Source organism: Equus quagga, chromosome 1 (genome assembly GCF_021613505.1).
Source record: "Equus quagga isolate Etosha38 chromosome 1, UCLA_HA_Equagga_1.0, whole genome shotgun sequence".
NCBI lineage: Eukaryota > Metazoa > Chordata > Mammalia > Perissodactyla > Equidae > Equus > Equus quagga.
The window spans coordinates 142,334,339-142,360,785 of NC_060267.1; the positions used below are offsets into that span (position 1 = coordinate 142,334,339).

Here is a 26,447-nt window from a genome sequence, read left to right on the forward strand (position 1 = left end):
TGAAGGTTGAAGGGTGTATGGTAGCTAAAAAGCAATTTGATTTTCCCTCACTGCCTGAAGTTGGCAAACAGCCATCATCAAGTCCTGAGAAGGGAGTGTTGGGGCCTCTCCCTGCGGGTGACAGTGTCCAAGGGGAGGCTAGATGCCCAGCTGCCAGAGGATTCTACAGGGACTGACAGCTGGAAATCAGGAGTCCTGAGGGTTGTTCCAACCTCACAATTCTACGAGTCTCTTTCCCATGCATGGAGAGAGAGATAAAGTGAACAAGCCCAAATTCCTAGAACCCTCATCATGGCACTTGCTCAGATCCTGGGTTAAAGGTTTCTTATGTGGATATATTGTCTTCTTAACTAAGCTACAGGTTCCCCAGAAGCAAAGTGTCCTGCCTTTCTTCTCCTGCTCTAGTCTCTACAGTATATAGCCTAGGGCTCAACGTTTAAGACGTGTTCAATAACCACCAAATTCTTTCATCCTTTCAACGGCATGCTTTAAAATTACTACTAGAAGTAAGGTTTCAGGGATATGGAGATATAGTCAAGACATGGTCCCTGCATAAAAGAAACCCATAACATCAGAGTTTAGAAAGACTGACTTATAATGAAGGCTATAACACAATTATGGATGTTGGCATACCCATATATCACAGTTATGGGTGACAGAAATTCAAACAAGGAAATTGTACATTTTAGTTGGTGAGATGGACTAAGAAAGACTTGACAGATGAAACCCTTTGGACCTGGGGCTCAAAGGATGAATAGTCTTTTACCAGGTGAAAACTGAATACCTAAAAACTCAGAATAACAGAACACTCCATTCAATGACAACAGAACACACTTTCTTCTCAAGTGCACACTGAGCATTCTCCAGGACAGACCATACGTTACGCCATAAAACAAGTCTCAATAAAATGTAAAAGAACTGAAATCATACAAAGTATGTTCTCTGACCACAATGAAATTAAATTAAATCAATAACAGAAGGAAATTTGGAGAATTCACAATTATGTGGAAATTAAAGAACACACTCCTAAGTAACCAATGGGTCAAAGAAGAAATCAAAAGGGAAACTACGAAATACTTTGAGATGAATTCAAACAAAACAAAACTTACAGGACACAGTGAAAGAAATGCTCAGAAGGAAATGTATAGCTGTGAATGCCTATGTTAAAGAAGAAAAAAAGATCTCAAATAAATGAATTAAGCTTCCACCTTAAGACCCTAGAAAAAGTAGAGCAAACTAAACCCAAAGCAAGAGGAAGACAAAATAAATTTTTGAACAGAAATAAATGAAAGAGAGAATAGAAATACAATAAAGAAGATTTAAAAAAACAAGAGTTGTTCTTTGAAAATATCAATAAAATTGACAGGCTGTTAGCTAGACTGACTAGGAAAAAAAGGGTGAAGACTCAAATTACTAAAATTACTAAAAGAATAAAAGAGGGATCATAAAAAGGATTATGAGAAGGAAATAAGGATTTTAAGGGACTACTATGAACAACCGTATGCCAACAAATTGGATAATTTAGATGAAATTTCTAGAAGGACACAAACCTCCAAAACTGTCTTAGAAGGAAACAGAAAATCTGGATAGACAAAAGAAGTAAAAAGATTAAATCAGTAATCAAAAAACTTCCCACAAAAAGCCCAGTGAATTCATTGGTGAATTCCCCAAACACTTGAAGAAGAACTACCACCAAACCTCTCAAAATCTACCAAAAAACAGAAGATGACCACTTCCCAACTCATTCTATGAGGCCATCATTACTCTAATACCAAAACCCAACAAAGGCATTTCAGGAAAATTGTGGATCAATATCCCTTGTGGATATGGTCAAACAGACACAAATAAATTCACCAAAATGCTAGCAAACCAAATCCACAACCTACAAAAAGGATTATATACCATGATCAATTGGGGATTTTTCCCCAAGAATGCAAGGTTGGTTCAATATCCAAAAATCAACCAATGTAATACACCATATTACTAGAATAAAGGACAAAAACCACATGATCATCTTAGTAGATACAGAAAAAGGATCTGAAAATCTTCAACACCTTATCATGAAAAAAAATGCAATAAACTGGATAGATATTTTTCCAAAGAAATATTAAATGCCTGATGAGCACATGAAAAGATACTCAACATTATTGGCCTTCAGGGAAATAAATGCAAATCAAAACCACAATGAGATACCACGACACACCCAATGGGATAGCTATAATCAGAAAGATGAACAATAACACACGTTGGTGAAGATGTTGAGAAACTGGAACCCTCATACATTGCTGCTGGGAATGTAAAATGGCACCGCTAGTTTGAAAACAATTTGGCAGTTCATGAAAAAGTTAAACATAGAGTTACTATATGATCCATCTAGGTATATACCCAAGAAAATTGAAATCATATGTCCCCTGAAAAAAGATGTACATGAGTGTTCCCAATAACTTTATTCATAATAGTCCAAAAGTAGAAATAATTGAAATGTCCATCAATTGATGAATGGATAAACAAAATGTGGTATATCCTTACAGAGGAATATTACTTAGCCATTAAAAAGGAATGGAACACCCATACATGCTACAACATGGATGAACCTTGAAAACATTGTGCTAAGTGAAAGAAACCAGATACAAAAGTTTATATATTATATGATTCTATTTTTATGAAATGTTCAGAACAGGCAAATCCATAGAGAAAGAAAATAGATTAGTGGTTGCTGGTGAGGGTTGGGGGGGCAATAGGGAGTGATAGTTAATGGGTGTCACCCATATTTGGGATGATGAAAATGCTGTTCTGAAATTAGAGTAGCAATGGTTGTACAACTCTGTGAATATATTAAAAACCACTGAATTGTACACTTTAAAAAGGTGAATTTTATGGTGTGTGGATTATATCTCAATGTTTTAAAACTCAGATAAGTCATGGAATCAGAATCAGCGTGATATACCTAGTACAGAACAAACTGGGATTAATTACATTTATTTGATTGTTCACTGCAATAATGTTGAAGAAGAAAAGCAGAGCAGAAAATTAAATAGATTTTAGTAATTTAATCTGCAAAAGTTTATGGAGTTCTTGCCATCCTATGCAACTAGTTCTGCTAGTTGCTTCAGTGTACAAAACTGAATGGTGCTCAGCTCCTTTCTAGGGGTCTTAGAAGCTAATGGAGAAGCTTAGGAGAGGACAAGTGGACTGATAGCCCAAAGAGGGTTGGTTCTGCTTGTCTACCCAAGCATTGGGCACGTCAGAGGAGGCTGCAAGCTTCCAGTTTCCAGGCCTCCCTGGAAAGAGAATGACTGGTGAGATGAAGGCTAACAGGCTGCCCAGGAGAGAGACACTTGAGTAAGTTATAGAAGGAAATCACACCTTGATCTCCCAGACAAGAGAGAGAGAGCAGTTATGTACCCTTCTTTCTGGGGATCTTGACTGAGGAGAGGGAAGGACTGAACCAGATTACTCTGATTCTAACTCAGTTTAATTCAAGATCCTCTAGGCAAAAGAACAGCAGAGAGGATGCTATAAGAAACAGAAAAACTCATACATAAGAGTTGTCACACAATAGATTTTAACAGAGATTAAGAAAACAAGGGGAAGTGATAACTTTAAAAAGTACAACATGGGGAGGAGAAGATAATCCTTCTCCTACTTTAGCTAAGTGAAGAAGAGTGGAGGCATAGCCTGGACTGTGTGGGGCCTGGTGGAATAACAGGGCTTAGCTTAGTACCAAGTGATAGGAGAGGCGACAGCATCATGCACAAACACCAGAGTGAGCCTGATGGTTGACTCATGTTAAGGGAACAGCAATGTGGAGGAGATGCAGCCAAGACCACAGGAATAGGAAGAGACTTAACTCTGGGGTATGGTGGATACACCAGAAAAATCCTAGCTTTCATGATGGGGGCAGACTGGAGTAACAACTATTGTTACCATTTTTACTGTGAGCTGTGCCTCCCTGACAGCTGGGCCCTCTGAGTTTGTGGGCCCTGGGGAACCGAGGATACATAGAATACAAAGAAAAATGCTAGATACAACCCAAGAAAATACAAGGTGCTGGGGAAAGGGAGTGTATTTCAAAAGAGGAAGAGGTAGCATCAGCTTGAAGATCAGGAAACATTTTATTCACAAAGGTAGTGGCACACAAACTTGAAAGGATGTGAAAGATTTAAAATTTTTTCTGATTGCAATAAGATAAATTTTAGTTTGATAAATACAGAAAAACAGAAAGAAAAAATGAAAATCACAAATTATTCTACTAATAAGATAAAATCATCATTGACATTTGAGGGGTATATCGTTCCTCATTTTATTTATCTATTTATAAGTATAACATCTATCTATAAATATAAATAGATATATGATAAAGTGCATGTGTTTGTGAATATATATACACATATTTCAAAACAAAAGTTGTGATTGATAGATTCTGACAGGGGAAACAGAAGGTAAGAGAGTAAACAGGCACAGGCAGGGAAGAGAAAGCATAGAGAGGCAATGGGACATTCCAGAAAGAGCATGAGCTAAACAGGACTGGGTTCAAATCCTGTCTCTGCCTCTTATGGAAATGCAAGTAAGTTCCTTAACCATGCTAAACCTCAATTACCTGATGTGTAAAATAGGGATAATAATATTTACTTGATAGAGCTGTTTTAATGATCAGAGACATTTGAGTATGTCAAGTGCATAGCAGTGTGCCTAGAGAATGGTAGGCACTGAGCATGTGCTGGTTGTACAGCAGGACATTTTGGTAGCTGCACGTGGTTCCACTTGCTTCTGGTGTCAGATATTTGCAGGCGAGGGAGAGGCCAGGGACAACTTACTCACTATAGCCCATGGATCACAAGGATTCCAGATCCCAGCTAAGTGTATGAGCAAATTAGCCAGAAGTGGTAAGAGGTCATTTAAAACTATGGTGAACTGCCCTTAAGCAACAGCCCACCCAGTTTCCAGAGAAATCACAATCTATTTAGTACACTTAACACTTAGCTGTCTCACTGCCGGTAATTTCCCTCTGATCAGCCATATCGCTCTTGGCAACAAGCCAAAGTTATTAGCTCACTTTTTTAAATAATTATTTTAATATTCACCATCTTTGAAAAACTCTTCTGATCCTCACAAAGTGGGAAGATGCACTTTCATGGCTAGCACTTGACTGCTGATTCACTGAGTGAACTTGGGTCAGGCAGATAATCTTTCTTTTCCAGTCTTCCCTGAAACAGGACAGGCAGGTTCCTGACCCTGAGCAAAAGCATCAGTATAGAGAGAATAACTCAGGGCCACCAATTTGGGTGAAGTGTCTGTTTGCACAGTCCATTTTTCTTGCAGAGCTATAAAAATAAACGTCGTCCATCTCTGGCAAAAGGAGACCATTATCCTGTCCTTACCGTGATTTGCATCTAATTTAAATGCCAGCTACATTTATGAACTCTCAATCTATTAATCCATCAAGACAAACAGATGGTGCCTCGCAATCAGCCTGAGGGCAAAATGACTTGGAGAGCCTCAAGATCAGTCAATAAAAACCTATTTGCAATGCCATTGAGTATGGCAGTGCCTCCCAGAAGAGGTACCTCATTCTCAGAGAATTAGCAACTGTAAAAATAGCCCTAAATCATTGTTGGGAGAGAGAGAGTGGGGGAAAGCATAGAGGCAATCAGTATTCAAGGCAGTAGGGGAGAAGAGAGGAGGGTTCTGAAGAGAGACTGTGTAAATGATGGGTGATGAAGACAATTAAGAAGCCACAGGAACCCACAGCCCCAGCCCAGCTACTGCAGCCCCAGGAGCTGAATTGTAGCCGGTGTCACTGAACTGAGATGACTCACCTCTGCAGAGACACAAGCTTGAGTCATTCAACCAGCATTTACTGGAGGCCTCCTGTGTGCAAGACACCACCAGGCACTGTGGGCGATATAAAGATCCATGTAACAGAGGTTCTGCTACCAGGGGGCTTGTAATCCAATGTTCATGCAACCATGGTATTCGGCATCATATCATGTGCCAGGAAGCAGCTAGGGAGCCCAGGTAGAAACTCATGTTTATCCTTTCTAGTGGGAAGAGCTGTTCACCTGTGGTAAACAGACAGCTTTTGCTTCCAGTAATCAATTCTGTTTTTGTGTAATCAGTCCCATTCCTGTACAAATTCAGATTATAAAAATAAGCCAATTGTTTTAGTTATATAGATTATATAAGATTACAAGTGTTCTAATTTTTAAAATCAGGATAGAAACCACATAAAACTGAATATTAAAAGACCAAATGCTACCTATTTCACCTCTAGTAAAGACATTATTTAATAACAAAATATATGGGATATAAAATTATATAAATTTTTAAGAAGAGCTGGTTGTGGTGTTAATCCCAAATCCAGATGTCTTCAAAACAAGGCAAAGAAGTAGGAGGGCTTCAGCTAAGCTAGGGAAGTTCTGTGCCCACCTCTCCACATGCCAATCTCCCCTGCCCCAAGAACTAAGAGAAAAAACAAAAAAGGAATTTGAGGAGCTGTGTTGAACCCAAGATCCATTTTTCAGTGACACCCTCAGAGCTTTTTGTTTGAAAATACTGTCAGTGAACACAGTCTTGTGTCAAGCCTAAAATGATGCAAATGTATTGCCTTATTTGATCTGTTTAAGTGCCTTCCTATGCAAATAACATTCTCAGCATCACTGCATGAGGAATCAGGCAGATCTGGGCCATGAGAGAGTAGGCACACTCTCATCTCTGCCACAGACCTTCCCCTACAGCTTCATAGGGCTGGCTCCGCGTCATTAAGTTCTCTGCTCAGATGTTCCTGGCTGGATGTGGAGAAAGGAGGGAGCCGTGTTAGCTACTTACCCAGGTTTCCTGATTGGTTAATGGGATGGAGAGCAGTTCCACCAACCAAGTCAGGGAATTTAGGAGAAAGTGCAGGCTTATAGGGAGGGGGGTATCCAGAGCGGGGAGGAGAGGACAGCAATGATTAATTTAGTTTACTGATGACATGTGTGGAATCTGTGGAATACTGAGGTGGAAATGTCCAACACACAACTGAATATTTAGTTCTGGAGCTCAGGCAAGAAGTAAGGCAGAGAGAGAAGAGAACATCAGTATACATACAAGAGTAAAAAACTACGAGGGTACATGAGATTCCCCCAAGAGGAAGGAAGAAACAAGGAAAGAGAGTGAGCTCAGAATCTTGGAAAACACCAACATTTAAGGGACAGAGGAAGCGAATTCAGTGACAGTAACTAAGAAAGAATGGCCAGGTAGGAAGGAGAGCCAAAAGAAACATGTCAAGGAAAGATTCAAGGTGTCAAAAATCAGAGGAGTCAAGTAAGATATGGGCTGAGAGTGAATTATGTCCATTGAATTACGTATTTCACTATTGTCATTTCAGTAGTGTAAATGGAATAGAAACCTGTGGATTGAATAAATAGGGGGGAAGATGTGGAGATAATATGTACACTTCTTTTCTGCTAGGCCAGGGAGAGAGAAACATAGAGCAATAACTAGAGGAAGGATGCAGAAGCTAGGAAGGGATTTTTTTAATAAGTAGAAGAGTCTTGAGTATGAGAAGCCTGTAGCCAGAGAGAGAGCGCAAAATCACAGGTGAGACAGCAAACAGCAAATAGATTAAGTAGCAAGAAATGATGGAGTCCAGAGCAAAGGGGTTGACTAGTGTTCAACAGGAGAAGGATACCCAAGACCAGAAGAAATGGACTGATGTGGATGAAAGCAAGTCTAGAGGTGGGGGCTAGAGGGGAGGAAGGTCTCTATGCTCATTGAGAACTTCTCAGTGCTCTCAGTGAAAAGGGTTAGTGGGGATATCAGGAGAGTGGAAGGTGAGGCTGAGCAAAGATAAATGAAAGGATGACTTAGAGCAGGGTTCAGGAAACTTAGAGGTCTAGAGAAGAAAAGTGTTTTGTTTGTGGTTGCACTGCTGGTTACTGCTTAGGAAATAGTGCAGGAACAGGAAGGGGACTGGTTTGGAGAGGGGAAATAATACATACTGAGTGTCTACTATGTCCCAAGCACTGTTCTTGCTATCTTACATAAGGTTATTTAGATACACAAAGCAACCCTATAAGGTACTTAGTAATATCTCCATTCTGCTGATGAAAAAGTTGAGGTCCCAAGTGGCTAAATAACTTGTTCTAGGTCATAACCCTAATAAGCATTCAAGTCAGACTTCAAATCCATGTCTTTTTGACTTTGTGCACGGTAGCAACTCTGGGGCCCTAGGCCACTCCCCTTTCCACTCCACCACATTTTTTTCCCCTTGCTACTTGTTAAGAAGAATGCTGCTGGGGGCTGGACCCATGGCATAGCGGTTAAGTTCAGTGCGCTCTGCTTCAGCAGCCTGGGTTCGCAGGTTTGGATCCTGGGTGCAAACATATACCACTCAGCAATGCTGTGGCGGCAACCCACATACAAAATAGAGGAAGAATGGCACAGATGTTAGCTCAGGGCAAATGTTCCTCAAGAAGAAAAATTAAAAAAGAAGAATGTTGCTGCCCTGAACAACAATAACAAATAATACTAAGCACAACAGTGGAAAAATTAATTCAAGACTAAAATATTTAAAGTATAATATTTTTGTTCAGTACATAAACACACAAATCTTACTGCCACATTGGCTACTAAAGGGAAAAATATTTTACGTAGTTGAAGCCAATGATATAAAAGTAGGAGACAGTGTAAACTAAAGAGGTGAAAGGTGCCTGATAGCTCCTTGCTTCTTCTCTGCTGAAGTACTGGTTGTGAGCATCTTATATTTATGATTTTTATGCAAATCCTCTGTAACCAAAAGACTTTTAAAAATGCAACACACACACACGTGAAACTATCAATTGTGTTTATAGGTTAGCTAAGTAGGACCTACAAGAATTCACCAAAAACCCCAGAAATATCATAACAATTAATATATATAACACTTACTATGTGCCAGGCAATGCTGGGGTCTTACATGTCATTTAATCCTCTCAAGAGCCCTGTTAGGTAGGTCCTATTACTGTACAAATAAAGAAACTGAGGCACAGAATGATTAAGTAACTTACTCAGTATCACGTAGCTAGTAAGCAGCAAAGCAAACTCCAGCTCATGGTCTTAAACACTATGGTACTGCAGCTCATAAAATTTAAAAAGTAATTCTGACTTTTCCCCCCTTGGAGAGTCTTGAGATTGCATTTTAGAACTATTCCTCTTAAAGGGCAGAGGGATGGACTAGGTACCTTAAGACTTAATGTTCTGAAACATAGAAATTGTGAAAAAGAAAAACTGTCTTAAACCTGAGGAGAACAAGGTGGTCTGATATGATTACCAGCTGCTCCTTCCGGGAAAAAAAAAGATAGCATTTCTTATGCAACACCTGATGGACTTGAAGGAGCAGTCCAGGGAGGGGCCCAATTACTTTTTGCCAAGAAAGAATCTTCTGTTTGCTTAAAAGCTGCTACCTTTCAGGCAAGTTTTAAATAAAACTTTAAAACATGTTATTAATGGAAAGTTTTTGTTTAAAACAAACAGTTTAAGTACGATTCCACAACTTCGCAAAGTGTTAAAGGTACAGAGCTGTAACATACTATGAGGGTCCCTTCATGGCAGGCCTCTAACATGGAATTTTATGATGGTCTGGGCCCTAGCCAATTCTTCCTGGGGACAGGTCTGTGAAGACTATTGCTACTTGAAAGTAGCGGTTCTTGTCTAGGTGACAGAGGGATGACACTACCACATGTAGCAGCCTTCCACACCCTTAAGGCCAAGGATATGGCCTCAATACAAAGTATAACGAACTACATACTGAATAACTTTTAATTTTCTGGCTGAGTAATGTTGATATTCCCTTTCTAATCCATTCTACTTCACTACCAAGTATTTCCAATGCTTTCTGCTCTTGTCAACATCCTGCTCCAAAACCTTCAAGGGCCACCTAAGAGAATACTGCCCAAGTTCTTTAATTAGCATTTAAAGTCCTCCCTAGTGTAGCTTAAGCCTACTTTCCATTATTCTCTGACTCTGCTTTAAGTCACAGATTTTTGCCTTTTCCTCACTCACTGTCCTCTATGCCACAGCTACAATTTCATAGTCTACCGCTATTCCTCTGCCCACTGTTTCCTCTTTCTGGAATATTCTCTCAATTTATTTACATGCTAGTCATCCTTCAAAACCCTCTCACTCAAGCCCCAGTCTCAAGAAGACTTCTTTGAAACTGCTCACTCACTATGATATCTACCTGAATTTCCATTCAAAGCATTTATCATAGACTGTCTTAATGTTTTTCTATACCTGTTCCTTTACCTCATCAGATTATAAATTATTTTGAGGAAGGGGCTGACTCTTTAACTTCTGAGTCCATAACAGTGCCCAGGACAATAAACATGTCCAGTAATTGCTGAAGGTGACTTCGGACTCTGGTTTTAAAATATTCATAGATATTTTCAATTTTCTCAAAAGGCTTAACATTTGCTTTAGACAAAATTCCACATAGATCACACAATATTTTTAAGAAGGATGTCAAAAACAAGGTAACGCTGGGGCTGCCCCGTGGCCGAGTGGTTAAGTTCTCGTGCTTCCCCGGTTCAGATCCTGGGCGCGGACATGGCACCACTCATCAGGCCATTTGAGGCAGCACCCCACATGCCACAACTAGAGGGACCCACAACTAAAATATACAACTATGTACTGGGGGGCTTTGGGGAGAAAAAGGAAAAATCTTAAAACAACAACAACAACAAAAAAACCCCCCAAGGTAATGCAGCTTTAAGCTGTGCCTCGGCCTAGACAGGCATCTGAGTTTAGAACCCCATTTTCCCTACAGTAGATTTGATCATGTGTAGATAGCTACTTGGAACACGCGAAGTTACAGAGGCTCTCTAAAGAGGGGAAATTAGCAAAGCGCACAGGTACTTCCTGTGCTGCCTTTCTTTCTACAAACTACAGGTGGGTTAATTTGATAGACGAGAACCCAAATAACCTTTAAAAAGTTTTCTGCATCAGTTATACTTTGAAATGACACAGAGTAAGGAGAATGGAATAATACATGTTGTTACCAGTTACGTCTGTGTTATGAAAGACGTAACAGCTTGTCAGCTGTCATTGTTGTTTCTTGTAATATGATATAGAATAAAATACAGCAGAATAATCTCCATTAAAAAATCCTCTGCATTATCTGATTGTTTCAGGTATTTATCATCATCATTTACCAAGATTTTGGTTTCTACATAATGAATAGAAAGAGATCATTTCTCAAACAAATAGGGCAGGGTCTGCCTCTTTCTGCACAACGCATGGCACAGGAATTTTTAAAGCTATGGCTAACACTCTACATGTATTTCCTCATTAACCATCACTACTGTTATCCCCATTTTACAAATAAGGAAAGTGAAGTTTTGAGAGGAACAGCCCAAGTTCATGGCTAGTATCTGGCCAACCTGGCCTAGCACCCAGCTCTGCCAGACCCCAATTCTCACTCTCTGGAAATCAGCAAATTAGCTAACATTATTTTGATCTGTATAAACCCCCTTCAGGAACGAATATGCTGTGGTCACTGCTGCTGTTAGCCTCTGTATTTCCAGAATCGAACGACTTAATAACTTCTGGTTTACCTTCATATTCAAGTCTGCCAGGCTCTTTCATCGTTTTAATTATCTTAAACGAGTCCCTGATTATCCCTACTCATCCCTGAAACCCTCCAGTTATCGCATCGGTCCTGTCTTTTCTGCACTTATCGTGACTGGGCCCAAAGACAGTGTTCAAGAAGATACCAGCACCAACAGACAAAATGCGTACCTTCAAGGAGGTGAAAACATACCACATCATCAAGGTATGGGGTTTTTAACTTATCAAACGGACCATGAATGTTTCCTACACGTCTTAATTGTGAGACAAAAGATTCTCAAAATCCTGAGCCCACGGCCCTCAGTTCCCACCTATATGATAGAGCACCGGACAACCGGCCTCGTCTTGTGGTTCTATTAAGAGATTCTAATCTATTCACAGTTACATTCCCTACGGGACAGTCGTTGATGATTTGCACCAATTCACCAGGAAGTTACTGATTATCTACTCAAATGAGGGTCTCTGTCCCCGGAAGTTCACTGTCACAAAGGGGCCTCTGACACGTCTTTCTTCAGAGAAACCTCTCCAGTCGGGGTGAGATCACGGCTCCAGCCACCCGGCGCCTGCAGCGAATGGCCGCCTCCGCTAAAGAGTAAGCTCCAAGAAGGGCTCCACGGAGGCCGAGAGAGCACGTCCGAGACGGACAGCCGCCAGGGAAGCGCGATGGACCGAGCGCACCGTCGCCCCACCGCCGTGGGCGCCCCTGAAGGCAGGAACGTGCTCCCACCTCACCCACAGCCATCCAAGGACTGGCCGCGGTCGAAGGCCTTCATCTCCGGCCCCGCCCAGCCCGCACTCGGGACACGGCGTTCGCGGAGCTTGCCGCCGCTGCCCCAGATTAAGAGGGCGGAAGACACCTATAGCACGCTGAGCCAGGGGCCAAGGTCAGAGGACCCAGAGGGACCTCCGCGAACCCTGGAAGCGGAGCTCTCACCTCTGACGCGACCCCGACGCGAGAGTTGGTTACGCGGAGCGGCCCGCGTGCGTCCTCCCAGCCAATCCGGGACTCGCACCGAGCTGCCCCACCCACCGCGTACGCGCACGCACACACGCGGCCGGCGCCGACCCCTGCGTGCCAGCCGCTGGCTTCTGATTGGCTGGGGCCGGCTGTGGGCGGGACGGGCAGAAGCCGGCCGGCAGCGCACGAAGGCGGGGGGTCAGAAACCGGTTGGAGGGTGAGCGATCCTGTGTTCTAGGTAAGCGAAGCGTGAGGGGTTACTGCGAACCGGCGACGCCCGGCTGCGGGGCCGGAAGAACTGGGGCTGCGCTTGGCTGGGCCGAGAGCGCTTTGACAGTGTTAGGGGCCGCTGGGTTGGGAGTGGAGGCGATGCCTGGGATGAAGGGGGCGAGGTATAGTTGGCGGGGCGCAGGTCCGTCCTTGTGGATCAGAGGAAGTTGGGGGTCCAAAGACGAGGCCTGATGCCAGGTGGGGTGAGGGGTTACGGCGCCAACGAGGAGAAGAGGCGAAAGTGGAGTGAATTGTTGCTGAGAGGGAAGACTTGCGGTTGGGGCTGTAATGAGAGGCCTGTGAGGGCGCTGGGGCGACTTCCGGGAGCCCGAGACACGGGTGGTACCCGGAGCGTGGAGCCTCCTTGAGAGTGGGGCCGAGCCGTGGGTGATGCAGGATTGGGAAGGCGAGCGCTCCGGCCGTGGAGGCCTGACAAGGTCACGAGAAGAGAGGGGGGGGGAGATCGAAAGGTTGAGGGGAGGGCGTAAAACCACACGACCTTCCAGTGGTCTCCCTCTTCTCCCCGACCCCGTGTTTCCTCCCACGCTTGGCGACCTTCCTTTACCCCTAGGAAGGTAAGAAGGAATCAGGGGCCCTGTATAAAGCATCTGTGATGGATTTTAAATTTCTCCCGGAAAATTAAGTCAGCCAGTTAGAGGTTACAAAACATAGCCTGGGTTTAGGATTGGGAGCAGCCGCGATGATTCGGCAGTGTAATTCGCCTTTCCCTTGTGTATTACTGATGTGGGAGGCAGCTCTTCTTCAGGGGAAGCTCTACCGAGGGGATCTGTGCTTCCGGAAGTAACCAGGCACTTTCAAGTATGACCGGTTTGGGTGGAAGGTTCTGACAGAGTGAAGTGGTACCAGGCCCCAGGATGATGAACGTGTTTGAGTCCTGTATACCGGGGATTTTCTTACTTCCGTGTGCACTAGAATCGCTTGAAGGGGCTTCTTAAAATATAGATACCTTCTCCCCTCCCCCAGACCATTTGAATCAGAATCTTCAGGGTGGGGCCTTTGCAGCCATTTTAAACAAGCTGACAGGTGACTGATGCAAAAGCAAAATTTGAAACCACTGTTGTTAGATAGTGGTTTCTGTAACCAAAATGACAGCCTGTGAAGATCCTTCAGTCTTGACATCACCTGATGGTGAGCAGCTCATCTTCGCTTATGCCTCTTCTGGGTTCCCACGCTTTCGGAAAAGTCTGCAGTAGTGTCTTACTAGGTCTACAGAATAATTCGTGTTTTCCAAACTGGCTTTGAATAGCTGGTTGTTGGTGCCTCTTTTTGCACCTGTTCAACTTTCTGACAGATCTGAATCAGTTGCTCTGGGTGGATGAGGAAGTGATAATAAAGGAAAATCTAGAAGTAGTTCTAATGAAAAAAAGTCTTTTCAAATTACAGTTGAAACTGTTAGATGAGCTAAGTCACTGGGGAAGAAAGTTCCATTTAATTTTAGGCATTACCTGTTTTTTACAATTCAAAGAAAGATGTCTTCTGTCAAGGAAGGGATTTTAATATTTTCAGATTAAATATATACCAGCATCATAAGATTGATGATTTGGCAGTATATTGTCAATCAAAAGAACCCTGGACTGTGTGTATCAAATGAGCTGAGTTCTAATCCTCCCCTGCTAGAGATGTAGTCATGGTGTTGAGCAATTCATATAACCCTTCATGATCCTTTTTCCGTCTGTGAAATAAGGTTGTTGGTATGGATTAATCATCTGGGTTCTTATTCTCAAATTATATGATTTGTGGTTATTGACTCTGATACTTTAAAAATTAACCGTTTTCAATTTAGGGGACTGTAAATCATGAATACTTGAGAAACTTCCAGGTGGTAATTAGGAAGAGAATTGTCAAAATCTTATCTTCAGGGAGTGTTACAATATCTACCATAATTTATAAAATGGTATAAAAATATAATTTGAACTATAAAATAACAACTCTGATGTAAATGTTGGATTTTTAATATTTCTCTTTATTAATTTTATCCTGAAATGTGCACACAAAGTGTTCTGGAGCAGAGATAGACTGTCATTAGTCACTTAAAGCACATAATGATCACATGGTTCCCCCACACCCTGATTCCTATCCCAGGGACTACTTTCTGAAAGCCGGATCAAATGTGCTACCCATACAAACTTCAGTCTGTGTCATAGGTAAGGAATGAAGATCAATGGATATTCTTTTGTTCTTTTATATACAAAAAAGAGACAGCCATCTCCCTGCCTCCTGAAAGGAGAGGGGGAAAAAACTTTTGCTCCGTTGACCTGTGGGTCAATTATAGTGATCCAGATGTGAGAGATTAGAGGAAAAATTACAAATTTTCTTGCTTTTAAAGACAATTCCCAAATTACTTCACAGTTTGGGAATAACTAAGGCAAAGGAAGAAAACATGCTTTCATGGCTGCAAAAGAAAGTGCTAGTGTTTAAAAGTGGATTGTGGTGTATAATAGATTTGTCTCATGTGTGGTTGCAAGAAACAAAGACCTACTCAGGTTATTTCTTTCATAGATACAATATGATAATTAAAGAAGTAAGCACTTAGGTACATAGTTTGACATTTTTATTACTGACTGATTAAACTCTACAAATGTGTGCAATTATTATTGTTTTCATTAAATATTTCTTTTTAAAGATTTTATTTTTTACTTTTTCTCCCCAAAGCCCCCCAGTACATAGCTGTATATTCTTTGTTGTGGGTCCCTCTAGTTGTGGCATGTGGGACGCCGCCTCAGCGTGGTTTAATGAGCAGTGCCATGTCCACGCCCAGGATTCGAACCAACGAAACACTGGGCTGCCTGCAGCGGAGCGCGTGAACTTAACCACTCGGCCACGGGGCCAGCCCCTAAATATTTCTAAATAAATCACCTGACAATAATTTTAATTGCTGAAAAATATTACTTTTAAATTTATTCAAAAAACATTTGGTGTACTTACTACATGCAAAGCATCATGCCAGGCGATGGAGATAAATACAAGCAGGGCAGGTGTTGCCTCCTGGCTTGAAGGAGTCTAACAAAAACAGTTAAACAAGCGTTTATGAGAAAGAGTTATACAGAAAGCATGGGGTCCTATGGAACTACGTAACCAACATTTGTCATAAACTTAGAGAGTCAAAGAAGACTTTCCAGAGGAAGGCAATTAAGATAAGAACCTGAAAAATGGGAGGAGTTAGCCAGGAAAGAGTATCTGAAAGGAGATGGAAAGGGAGGAAAAGTGTTAGGCAGAGAAATCAGCTTGTGCAAAGGCTTGGAGGTATAGAGAGCATCTATAAGAAGTTTAATGTGATTAGAATGTGGAGTTGGCGAGGGAAGTGGAAGGAGGATTTGTGATAAAACAGTTATGCCTTTGAGAAGTTTGATTATTATGAAGGCAACTAATAAACATAATAGCCTAAAATAAATACACTGTTGAATCTTTCCATGTAGTCCATTTATGTAATTTCTTGAAGGCCAATCTCAGACATTTCTCTGAAACTTGCCAAATCCATGTGAGCTAAAAGACGTAACACTCTAAATTCGATTCTCATTGACTCTGTTATGCTATTGGCAAGTAATCACACTGTCATGTCTCATTTGTTTAAAACATCTAATTTTTGAACCCTTAATTATTTCAGTGTTTATCTCTTTAAGTATATAGTGAGTGTCCTGAACCTTGAGCTTGTTGAACCTTGTATATAGTAAAGCTCCTAAGTGGGGGTTTATTCAGTTAGCAGGTAATGGAGCACAAAGAAAGGAAGAGAAAGTCTAGTTCTAATCTGGGTTCTCTCCTGTCTAGCTGTGTGATACTGCACAAGTCCTCTGGATTAAGGTTTTCTTCTCCGTCAGATGACAGAATTGGACTCTTCCCAATGGGGATGGGGCCCTGAAGGGATGATTTCACCTTTCAAACTAAGCGCTAAACCCTACCTCTAGAGTTGGATTTTCTTTGAGGGCCTTTACTGCTACTAACACCCCTTGAATAGCAAAGTGTTGAATGAGAGCCATCATTATCGAAGGGAGTATGATGCATATGAAAAACCCAGAAGTGAAGATAAGATTTTATATGAGTGGTGAGATGGGCAGTTGACTTTTGAGGTTATTGTAATTGACACTAATCAGAGGCTTGTGTACTTACATACCATGACTCCCTTATTTTATCTATGGGTGAAGTTTACAGGCAGTTCAAATCAGCTCCGTGAAGAAGTGTTATGTGTAGTTACTGTGACTAAGATGAAATTGAGTTTGTTGTTACCTCATTGTGATGAAACACCTGTTAGTTTTCTGCGTACAGGAAGGTGACTGAAAAGAGGGAATGGAGCTTTTGGTGCGTGTAATAATGGAAATGAATCTTTTTTTCCTGCCACCTTATTCATATAATCTGTCTAGTATCTTGCCTGTTTTGGTACCACTTAAAGGAATAATATTATAAAAGAAGTAAAGAATTTTAAGAGGGAAGCCCAGGGAATATACGGTATGTAAAGGAAGGTAGATCTGAAGCTTAGGAGATACTCATTCATTAAGAAGACCCTGAGCGTGGTTCAGTTTTTTGCTGCAGTGATCTTAAAAATGATAACCCTAAGTCAGAAAAAAAACTAAAAAGCTGTTATATTCAATTGAACATAAATTATGTTTAAAAGGAAGCATTTCTAGCAACAGTATTTAAAATAAAGCTTTGTCCTTAAAAGTTGTAAATAACAAGCTAAGTAGAAATTTTGTCTGTTCAGAATAACTAATCTTTTCCCCCAAAACTGCCATCATCAATAATAGAGATTAGTGTAATCGGTTGGAAACTGTTCAGAGGTAAGACCTGAAGCCAGGTAGCCATGGGAATAAATCAGTCAGTTGCAGTTGAAAGCAATAAAGACTATGCTTAACTACACGTGAAAGTGCTTAGTAGGATTTTTAACACGATACTGAAGAGGCAATAAGGAGTATCAGTTTGGTTTGAGTAATTTAAAGTTGTCAAGTTGAAGTTGATTAAGGCTGAAGGTAGCCAGAAAATTACTAGCTACTATTTTCATTGACAAAAGTACTTTCAATTTTAAGAAAATTTCACCATTATTAACAATGTGGTACTAAAAAGGAATTGGTTGTATGGGAAAGACATCAAAACAGTAGGGGGAATAAATACATACAGCTCTCCCTAGAGATGGCTATGGATTAAAAAAATAGGTAATTTCTAAAAATATTTTTTGAAGTTCATGAATAACTTATACCAGGTTTTTTGGAAACTAGGATTGTTTTAAGTACATCCAGTTATTTAATGTTACTAGATGGCTTTTAATTGCAGAGCTTCATGGAAATTCTCTTTCAGGAAGATTCTTCACTCAGTATGTCGACCAACACAGATGTATCTCTTTCTTCATATGATGAAGATCAGGGATCTAAACTTATCCGAAAAGCTAAAGAGGCACCCTTTGTCCCCGTTGGTAAGTTTGACTTTGGCATTCTAATAATCTGTTGTAAGCTTTAACATAATAGAAGTCTGGTCAAATCGTTCATCAAGCACATCCTGAAAGCATTTATTTCCAACTATTTTTTCATATGTTGTTGAAATATGCTGAGATTGGCATGATATGTCTCATTGTAAAAATTCTTCCGTATGTATTCAGACTTACTGTTTTATTGACTCATTTCAGTGAATGTGTTGGGGGACCCCAGGGCCACCTTTAGTCTCAATGATATGCTAGAAGGACTCACAAGACTCCTAAAAGCTGTTACACGCACAGTTATGGTTCATTACAGTCTCTGCTGTATTAACTGATTCCCTTTGGGGAAGGAAGTAGGACTGAGAGGAAGAGTTCCCCTGGCGCTCCTAAAGGGCTTTATCTACTGGCTCCACGAGCCCACATTTTGAAGATGATCTTAACTTTCTGGATCTGCTACTGTTTGCTACCAATCATAGATTTTGGTTCAGGAGTAGGGAGGTTGGATTAAAAACGCAGTTTGTATGCTCGCTAATTATTGGTCTTATAAAGCATCCTTATAAAAATAGTATCAAGTACGTTGGTTGATGGTTAATCATCTTGGTTCCCTACCCCCATGCATCTGACATACTTGTGACTTTTTGTTTCACAGGAATGGCAGGGTTTGCAGCAATTGTTGCATATGGATTATATAAATTGAAGAGCAGGGGAAATACTAAAATGTCCGTTCACCTGATCCACATGCGCGTGGCAGCCCAAGGCTTTGTTGTGGGAGCAATGACTCTTGGTAGGTTCCTATAAGAAATTTTAAAATTTGTGGTTCCCCATTAGTGAATTGATTTCTTTGTAAATACAACAAAATAGATACTTCTGGCTGATTTTGAAGCAGTTTGCAAATATCACTTATTCATTTTCATGTAATAATGGAATTAATAAAAATAGCTCAAGTAGTGATATAGTTTTACTGCCTATGATATATCTTACTAAGGCTTTAAAGGAAAAAGACAATTCTGTCTATCACTGAGTTTATAATTTCATTGAAGAGTCTGAACATGCAGTGGGGTTGTTAGTGAGAGCCATTATCTGAGAGAGACATGATTGCGATTTTATTCAGTATTTGAAACTGGAAATGATTTTTTAAATGTAGGTATTACATGCTTTTATTGGCTTTTATAATTCGTTGTCTTTATCTGGTATTATGTAGTAAGAGTAACTCCTTTTAAAGTTGACAGATAAATATTGATTGTTCTTTAAAGCAGATATTTTAATAGTCTGAGCTAGTCATAGTAACCTGGAACTACTTGAGAAACTACGTAAAAAGAATTTTAGAAATTTAAATGTTTAAGAAGGCAAGAGTGTAAGTAGCATGGGGTCTGTTCCCCTTGTAAATATTGCATGCCAGCAAAGGTGTTACTTTTAGCTATTTTATGAACTGTTTTTATTTTCTTAATATTGGAGAAAGTTTAAATGTTAACTAGCATTCTTTTTCTTTAGGTATGGGCTATCACATGTATCAGGAATTCTGGGCAAAACCGAAACCTTAGAAGAAGAGATGCTGTCTTGGTCTTGTTGGTGGTGCTTGCTTTAGTTAGACATCTCATATTGAGGTTATATGTTTATGTTGAAAATAAATCATTTGGGTAGACAATAACATGGTAATTTGAATATTGGCTTCCTTTCTTGCAGGTTTGATTTGCCTGGTGACCAAATTACTAGTGACTAGTTCACTAACTAGGTCATTCAGGGGAGTCAAATTAGCACAAAAGAAACATGTCACTTTTAAATACACTTGATAGTGGTAAAATGTCCACCTTCAACCCTTCTGATGAAATTAGTTCTGAAGAAGACAACACACCAATCCTGGAGTACTCCCAGTTGCTGCAGAATATCACATGCTTTTGATGTTATGTAGGAATCCTCTTTACCCCAGTTAACTTTTCTGCCTGCCTGGTGGACTGATTGAGTGCTTTGGTCTTTAGGGCTAGTTGGCCCTTGAAGAAGACCCCTTTTAGAACAGTGCATGGAATGTAACATTGTAAGCCTCCCCACAATGGACACTGTGTGTGTATTTAAACCAAACCTAAAAAGCTGATAACAGCTACTTAGAAGTACTATTTATTTCAGAATCAAACTTGTAAACGTAAGAGTAACTTAATTATGGATCCCAGTTTAGCTCTTTTGTAATGCAGAATTATATTTTTGCTGCTGTTATAGTAGAAAAATTTTTAAATCTCACCTTGAAATAGAAATATGTATTTTCACTGCTAATGCAAAAGTAAATGAAAAACACTTTTTAAATGTGTGCAGTATATTTATTTTCTCTGTAAGGATCATAAATGTTAAACTCAACAAATTACCTATAATGGGAAGTGATTAATTTATGAGCAGCTGGTTTGGTCAGATATTATACACAGATTTTGGTGTATTACAGAATGCTTTATTGCAGTTGTAAAATTCTCTTGTCTAACCTGAATTTACATTCCATGGTGATAACATGGTAAATGTAGTGTTATTAAAGTAAGTGAACACACCAAATGTCTCGTATTCATTTCAATTTGGAAAAACACATCGTTCTTCAAAGCAGCACAAAAATTAAGTTCTAAGAAAAGACAGAACGTTTTGTACCTTTCGTAGGAACCACAGTTAAAGAATATTTACCAAATAGGAATAATGTCTAACATTTATTGAGCATTTACTGTGTGCCACACACTGCCCTAAGCACTTTTCATGTATAATGTGATTTAAGTTTCTTAAGAACTCTGAGAGGTAGGAGCTATAATCCTCATTTCACAGAGGAGGAGACTGAGGTGTGACCAGTTCAACTAACCCAAGGTCACATAGCTAGAGAAGGTTATAGGTTTGGGACTGGAACCTGGGCAGTCAAGTGGTAGATGCCAACGTGTATTAGAGACTTGAAATGTTGGCATTGTGAAATTAATGCTGGTGATCACAAATTAATAAAATTAGACAAGAGGCCTTGACTCATCACTGACTGTATAACCTGGACCAAATCAGGGTTTTCTCAGTCTTTCCTAGCTATGAAATGAGATTAGACTAGGTAATGTCTGTGGTCCTATCTGGCTTGTAAATCATTATATGGGTCTATGAGAAAGTACTTTAAAAATGATAAAATATTACTGGGAACTCTCTTCAGCTTCCAATAGACATAGGAGGTGCTTGTAGGCATTCCACACAATTGTTTCATGAAGGATGTCTTCTGGAGAAGAACAAATTTGGGAACAAGTTTCAGAAAATTGTCACTGTAATGGATAAGTACATTATTGATTTTGTTTAAATAAATACTAATTTGAGAGAAATTGATGTAGACAAATGCCAGAGAATAAAGAGAAGAACAAGAGTGAAGTGTTAAAATCATAGTGAGCATTCTGTGATCAAGAAAATGTGTGGAGGGGCCGGCCCGGTGTTGCAACAGTTAAGTGCGCACGTTCTGCTTTGGTGGCCCAGGGTTCGCAGGTTCAGATCCTGGGTGTGGACATGGCACCACTTGGCAAACTATGCTGTGGTAGGCGTCCCACATATAAATTAGAGGAAGATGGGCACAGATATTAGCTCAGGGCCAGTCTTCCTCAGAAAAAAGGAGGATTGGCAGCAGTTAGCTCAGAGCTAATCTTCCTCAAAAAAAAAAGAAAAGAAAATGAGTGGAGTTGCTTGCCTGAAGAAGAGAATACTAAATTAGGATAAATAGGCTAGTATCAGATTATGGAAGTTCTTAAAAGTGACTCAAGTGGATGTGATACTATTTTTTATTGAATCAGACCTGGGTTCACGGTTTTGCCACCCACTAGCCAAATAGCCATGGTTTTCTCATCTGTAAAACGGGGTCAATATCAATGATGTAGGGTTGTTGGGAAGATTAAATGCAAGAGTGAATGTAAAGGGTTCACACCTGACGCATTAATAAACTCAATAAGTGATTGCTGTTACCGTTCTTACTGTGTTAAGCTTGGGAATGCAGGAGCACCGGAGGTGCATGGGCCCTGCTCTCTCAGCTTACAGTCCAGCAGGGAAGAGTGGCATTAAGTAAGTGATTACAAAAAGCATGATGAATACTAGGTATGGGAGGCAGCAGGAACATCTGGCTGTGGAACCTAACCCAGGACTGGAGTCAGAGAAGGTATCCCGAGGAAGCAATGTTGTACTTTAAGGAGATGATTTGTTGATTTTTCACTGAGAGATTCTTTGGCTTAATGTTGCATATTGGAACATTGGTGTATGATTTTTTCCATGCCTCTCTCCTCCACTAGTCTGAGGGCATGGTGATCTTTTTTTTTTCTTTTTGGAAGGGGAAGATTTGCCCTGAGCTAACATCTGTTGCCAGTCTTCTTTTTTTCCCCCTACCTCCCCAAAGCCCCAGTACCTGGTTGTATATCCTAGTTGAAGTTGTTCTAGTTTTTCTATGTGAACTGCCACCACAGCACGGTAACTGACAGACGGGTGATGTGGTTCCGCAACCAGGAAGTGAACCTGGACCGCTGAAGCGGTGAGCGCTGAACTTTAACCACTAAGCCTATCTGGGCTGGCTTTCATCCAAAGCACCTGGCACTAGTGCTAGGCTCATATAGGTGTTCAATAAGTGTTGTTGAAATAATCAGAATAAGTAGGTTTTGTTCTTTTACATTCAGAATCCTGCTGTCCTTAGAAAAAAGGTTGCATACATGTTTCTAGTTAACGAACAGCAGTGACATCTAGTGGTGAGAATTGGAATTTAACTCCACACTTAAACCTAAATCCCCTAAGTATGCTCCCTTTCTGTATCACCGAGACGGAATTTGGTAGCAGAGGATTGCTCGCGTGGGCGGTGTCTTTTGCCTCACAGATGAGGACATGCTGCTCAGGAAACTTAGGCTCTATCCCCATGAAAATCTACAGCCTGTCACGACAGACCTAGCCAGGACAAAACTGAATGAATGAACATAAGGTATTTTAAAGTTCTCATGTGTCAAACAGTGGAACTGCCAACTATTGTTTATATACTTGATCCTGTTTGAAAGCTCTTCAAATAGAATGGAGAAGCTTGAGAAAGGAAACCGAACACGCAGCGACTTAACTAGTGCTGCTTTCTAGCTCACCCGTTTCTGTCAGTGACGCCCCCCTCCTCCCACTGTCACACCCTAGGTTCAAACTCTTACAAGTGTCTTTCCTTCCTTCTGTTGATTTGTCTCTATTAAACTGGTCACCAAGTCCTGCCAGTTTTCCATAAGCAGAGTCTCATTACTCAGATTTGTCCTTTTCCTCTCCTTGCTGCCAACACTTTAAACCTAGGCCCTTTACCTCCTGTTCTGCCACCTAGCTCCAGCGGTGCACTAATGCCAAACCCTGGGCTTGCCATTACCCCCAACACCTTTGGTCATGCTCTATTCTTTTCCTGAACGTCCCCCCTCCCCACTCCCAGTCAATTCAGTGCACTCCTTACAGACTCAACCCAAATTCCACTTTTGGTAAAGCTGTTCTGAATGCTTCTAGGCCACACTGAGCTTTACCTTTTTGTCAAATCTTGCCATATTTGAGTTTAAAGCACACAATGCGTGCTCTGTTATAATACTTTACTTTTGTGTAGTGCTTTGCTGTATATAAAATGCTTTATTTTTTTGTATTTTTATTTTTTTAGTGAGGAAGGTTGGCCCTGAGCTAACATCTGCTGCCCATCTTCCTCTATTTTGTATGTGGGATGCCTCCACAGCATGGCTTGTTGAGTGGTGTATAGGTCTGTGCCCAGGATTCGAACCTGCAAACCCTGGGCCACTGAAGCACAGCGTGCGAACTTAACTGCTATGCCACCAGGCTGGCCCCTGCTTTAATATTCTTTTCCATTAGTTTCTCACAAAAACTCTGAGGTACATATTATCCTGGCTTTTTCAATAAGGAAAGCTGTAATTTACTCAAGGCCATACAATTGAAAAGCAGTGGAGCTGGGACACACCCAGAACTTGAGACCCTTGGTCACGTGGAGAGACTGCATGATGGAAGGGAAGGCAGGTATGTGAAGTCACGTCTGTTCAAGAAATACTTGTTTTTCCATTTCCTTAATTTCCACCTTCCACCACACACACACACACACACACACACACACACACACACACAGTCTCACTCCCCATCTGGGTCCCAAGTTCAATACTTTTTTTCCAATACACCATAGCTGCTTTATCCTCAGATTTTTTCATATATAAAAATCCTCAGTCAGTATTTGTTTTGGCCTTTGTAAGAAGGAAGCTGAGGAGATTCCCACAAATTGTCTTACTCTGGAGGCAATAAATTGAAAACTAGTAAGTACACAAGGCAGGGGACCTGATCAATAGGGGAGAAATCAGTTATCACTGAGACCTGGTGACTTTCATCCAAGTATTTTGAAAGACCATGATATGAGCCGAGAGTGAAACTGAGAAATTTTGGGGGAAAATATAAAATATATTACCAATCCATTGTGCTGAGGGCTTGGAGGAGAGCCAGTGTAGATCTCATCCATCCGAGAGGTCCCTTGGAACTAAGGACTGATGAATCTTGGCAGAACATTGTGTTTTCTAATAAAGTAAATATGATGAATGAGATCACCATATATACAAACATCTTAGACAAAATAGCTCCATGGATAAAATAAGACTTGACTGTAGCCAAAAGGTTGTTAAGCTAAAACACAAAAGTGTAGTGGGGGAGTCTACGAGAGGCTGGTGGACAACAAAGAAAGCCCAAATCCATGGCAAGATGAAGAGGCAAAACTGGCAATGTGCATCCAGCACTTTCCATCAAGAAGGAACTTGAACCTGGAGAAAATGAACAATTTTTATCTATGTGGGGACTCTTGATTGTGAAGTGGAAAATTTAATAAGGCTTAATCTTGGGTCAAAAATATCTCAACGCAGTTTGTCTCTATTTGCTCTAAATCCATGCTCACAATATCTTTCTGATGACTCTTTTGGCTTCTTGGGCAGCTGATTCTGGGAAGGGAGGAGCTCTGGATATGGATCAAAATCCCCTAGTGTAAACCAGAAAGTGACTCAGTGTTCTGGTTTACCTGTCAGTCACTTAATACCATGACTGATGTAAGTCTAGCCCCGAGAGACACTCCTGGTATAATGACCAAATTGGATTGTGGACCTGCAAAGCTCACGTCCTTAAGTAGAGAGCTCTGAAATAGGAAGAGCCAAATGGAGCCTTGCTTTTAAGCTGCAGCAAAGCTCACTGCCATTTTGAAGCAAAACAGCTAAATCTGTAATAATGTATGACAACTGAAGAGCACTTCAGTTTACAAAGCATTTTCATGACCTATTTGAATATCATAGTAATAAGGGTACTATTGCTATTTTAAGAAGAAAGGTGAGGTTTGTGATGTAGGGGAGGAAGACAATTCCTCTACCTTCTAGGTCCTTCTGGCTGGCCTAGGAATTAAATTGACATGAGACAGAATAACAGGTGAAAATCAAACAAAGTTTAATAACATATATACATGGAGAAACCCAGGAAAGCTGAGTAACTCATCAGAATGGCTGAGTTAAATATCATCTTCACCTAAAGACAAAGGAGGATGTTGGGGGTGGGGGGTGTCAGTTATAGGAGATCTACCAGAAAAAGCACAGTAAACAAGAGGAAGGTTATTATGCAGATTTAAGTGCTGGCCTTCTGCATTGATAAGAGTTCCTAGAGATAGCGTCATCCCCCTCTTCCTGGTACAGAGAGGGAGACACTTATACAAATGGAGATTTCCCTCATGAATGTAAATGTCTCTTACAAAGGGTAACTTCTACTTGGTTTTCAGAACTTCTCCCTTGTCTGCAGTGTCTTAAAAGTAACGGAGCCCAAAAGAATCCTCCTGCCAAAGAGACACATCTTGAGGTAGTAAATTCTGCTCCCCCCAGTGACTTGATCAATGTCAGAGAGTTAAAACCCAGGTTTTCTTACTTCTGACAGAGTTTATTCAATTCAATTTTGCTTCTTATAGGGTAGGATCACTTGCTTCTAAGAGTAGGATCACTAACTGCTTATCTTATATTTACTTATTTATGGGAGAGGTAATGTAATATCAGCGAGGGGAAATCTATTTGATGACCTTATCATCTTTAAACAGTTATTACAAGCATGGATAAAAGTCCCACTTTAAAGTTGGAGCAACGTTGAACTGTGGGAAGGACCTATTTTAGTGATTAGAAAAAAGAGCAGGGCCCAGCCCCGTGGCTGAGTGGTTAAGTTCGCATGCTCTGCTTT

The 26,447-nt window shown here is 40.7% G+C and overlaps 2 protein-coding genes across 3 annotated transcripts in view; one reads left to right on the forward strand and one right to left on the reverse strand.

Annotated features, from left to right (window-relative positions):
* ACKR2 (atypical chemokine receptor 2) overlaps positions 1-12,577 on the reverse strand; it is a 44,310-nt gene extending 31,733 nt beyond the window's left edge. Inside the window, exons 1-2 of one of the 2 annotated variants that reach the window (XM_046654238.1) lie at positions 12,521-12,577; positions 5,820-5,895 (exon numbers count right to left, since the gene is read on the reverse strand). Coding sequence is in view for 1 of the 2 variants with exons in the window: in XM_046654186.1 (XP_046510142.1) it covers positions 5,820-5,895; positions 12,314-12,328 (91 nt within the window). In the remaining variant the exon portion in view is untranslated. Of the gene's footprint in view, positions 1-5,819; positions 5,896-12,313; positions 12,498-12,520 lie in introns of those variants that run through there. The other variant, XM_046654186.1, reaches the window with a different exon arrangement.
* A 70-nt stretch (positions 12,578-12,647) lies between these two features.
* HIGD1A (HIG1 hypoxia inducible domain family member 1A) lies at positions 12,648-20,760 on the forward strand. The gene is made up of 4 exons (XM_046654259.1): positions 12,648-12,782; positions 18,119-18,233; positions 18,883-19,017; positions 19,725-20,760. Exons 2-4 carry the CDS (start codon positions 18,137-18,139, stop codon positions 19,772-19,774), a joined length of 282 nt encoding a protein of 93 aa, XP_046510215.1. The 5' UTR covers positions 12,648-12,782; positions 18,119-18,136; the 3' UTR covers positions 19,775-20,760.
* Positions 20,761-26,447: the final 5,687 nt, after the last annotated feature.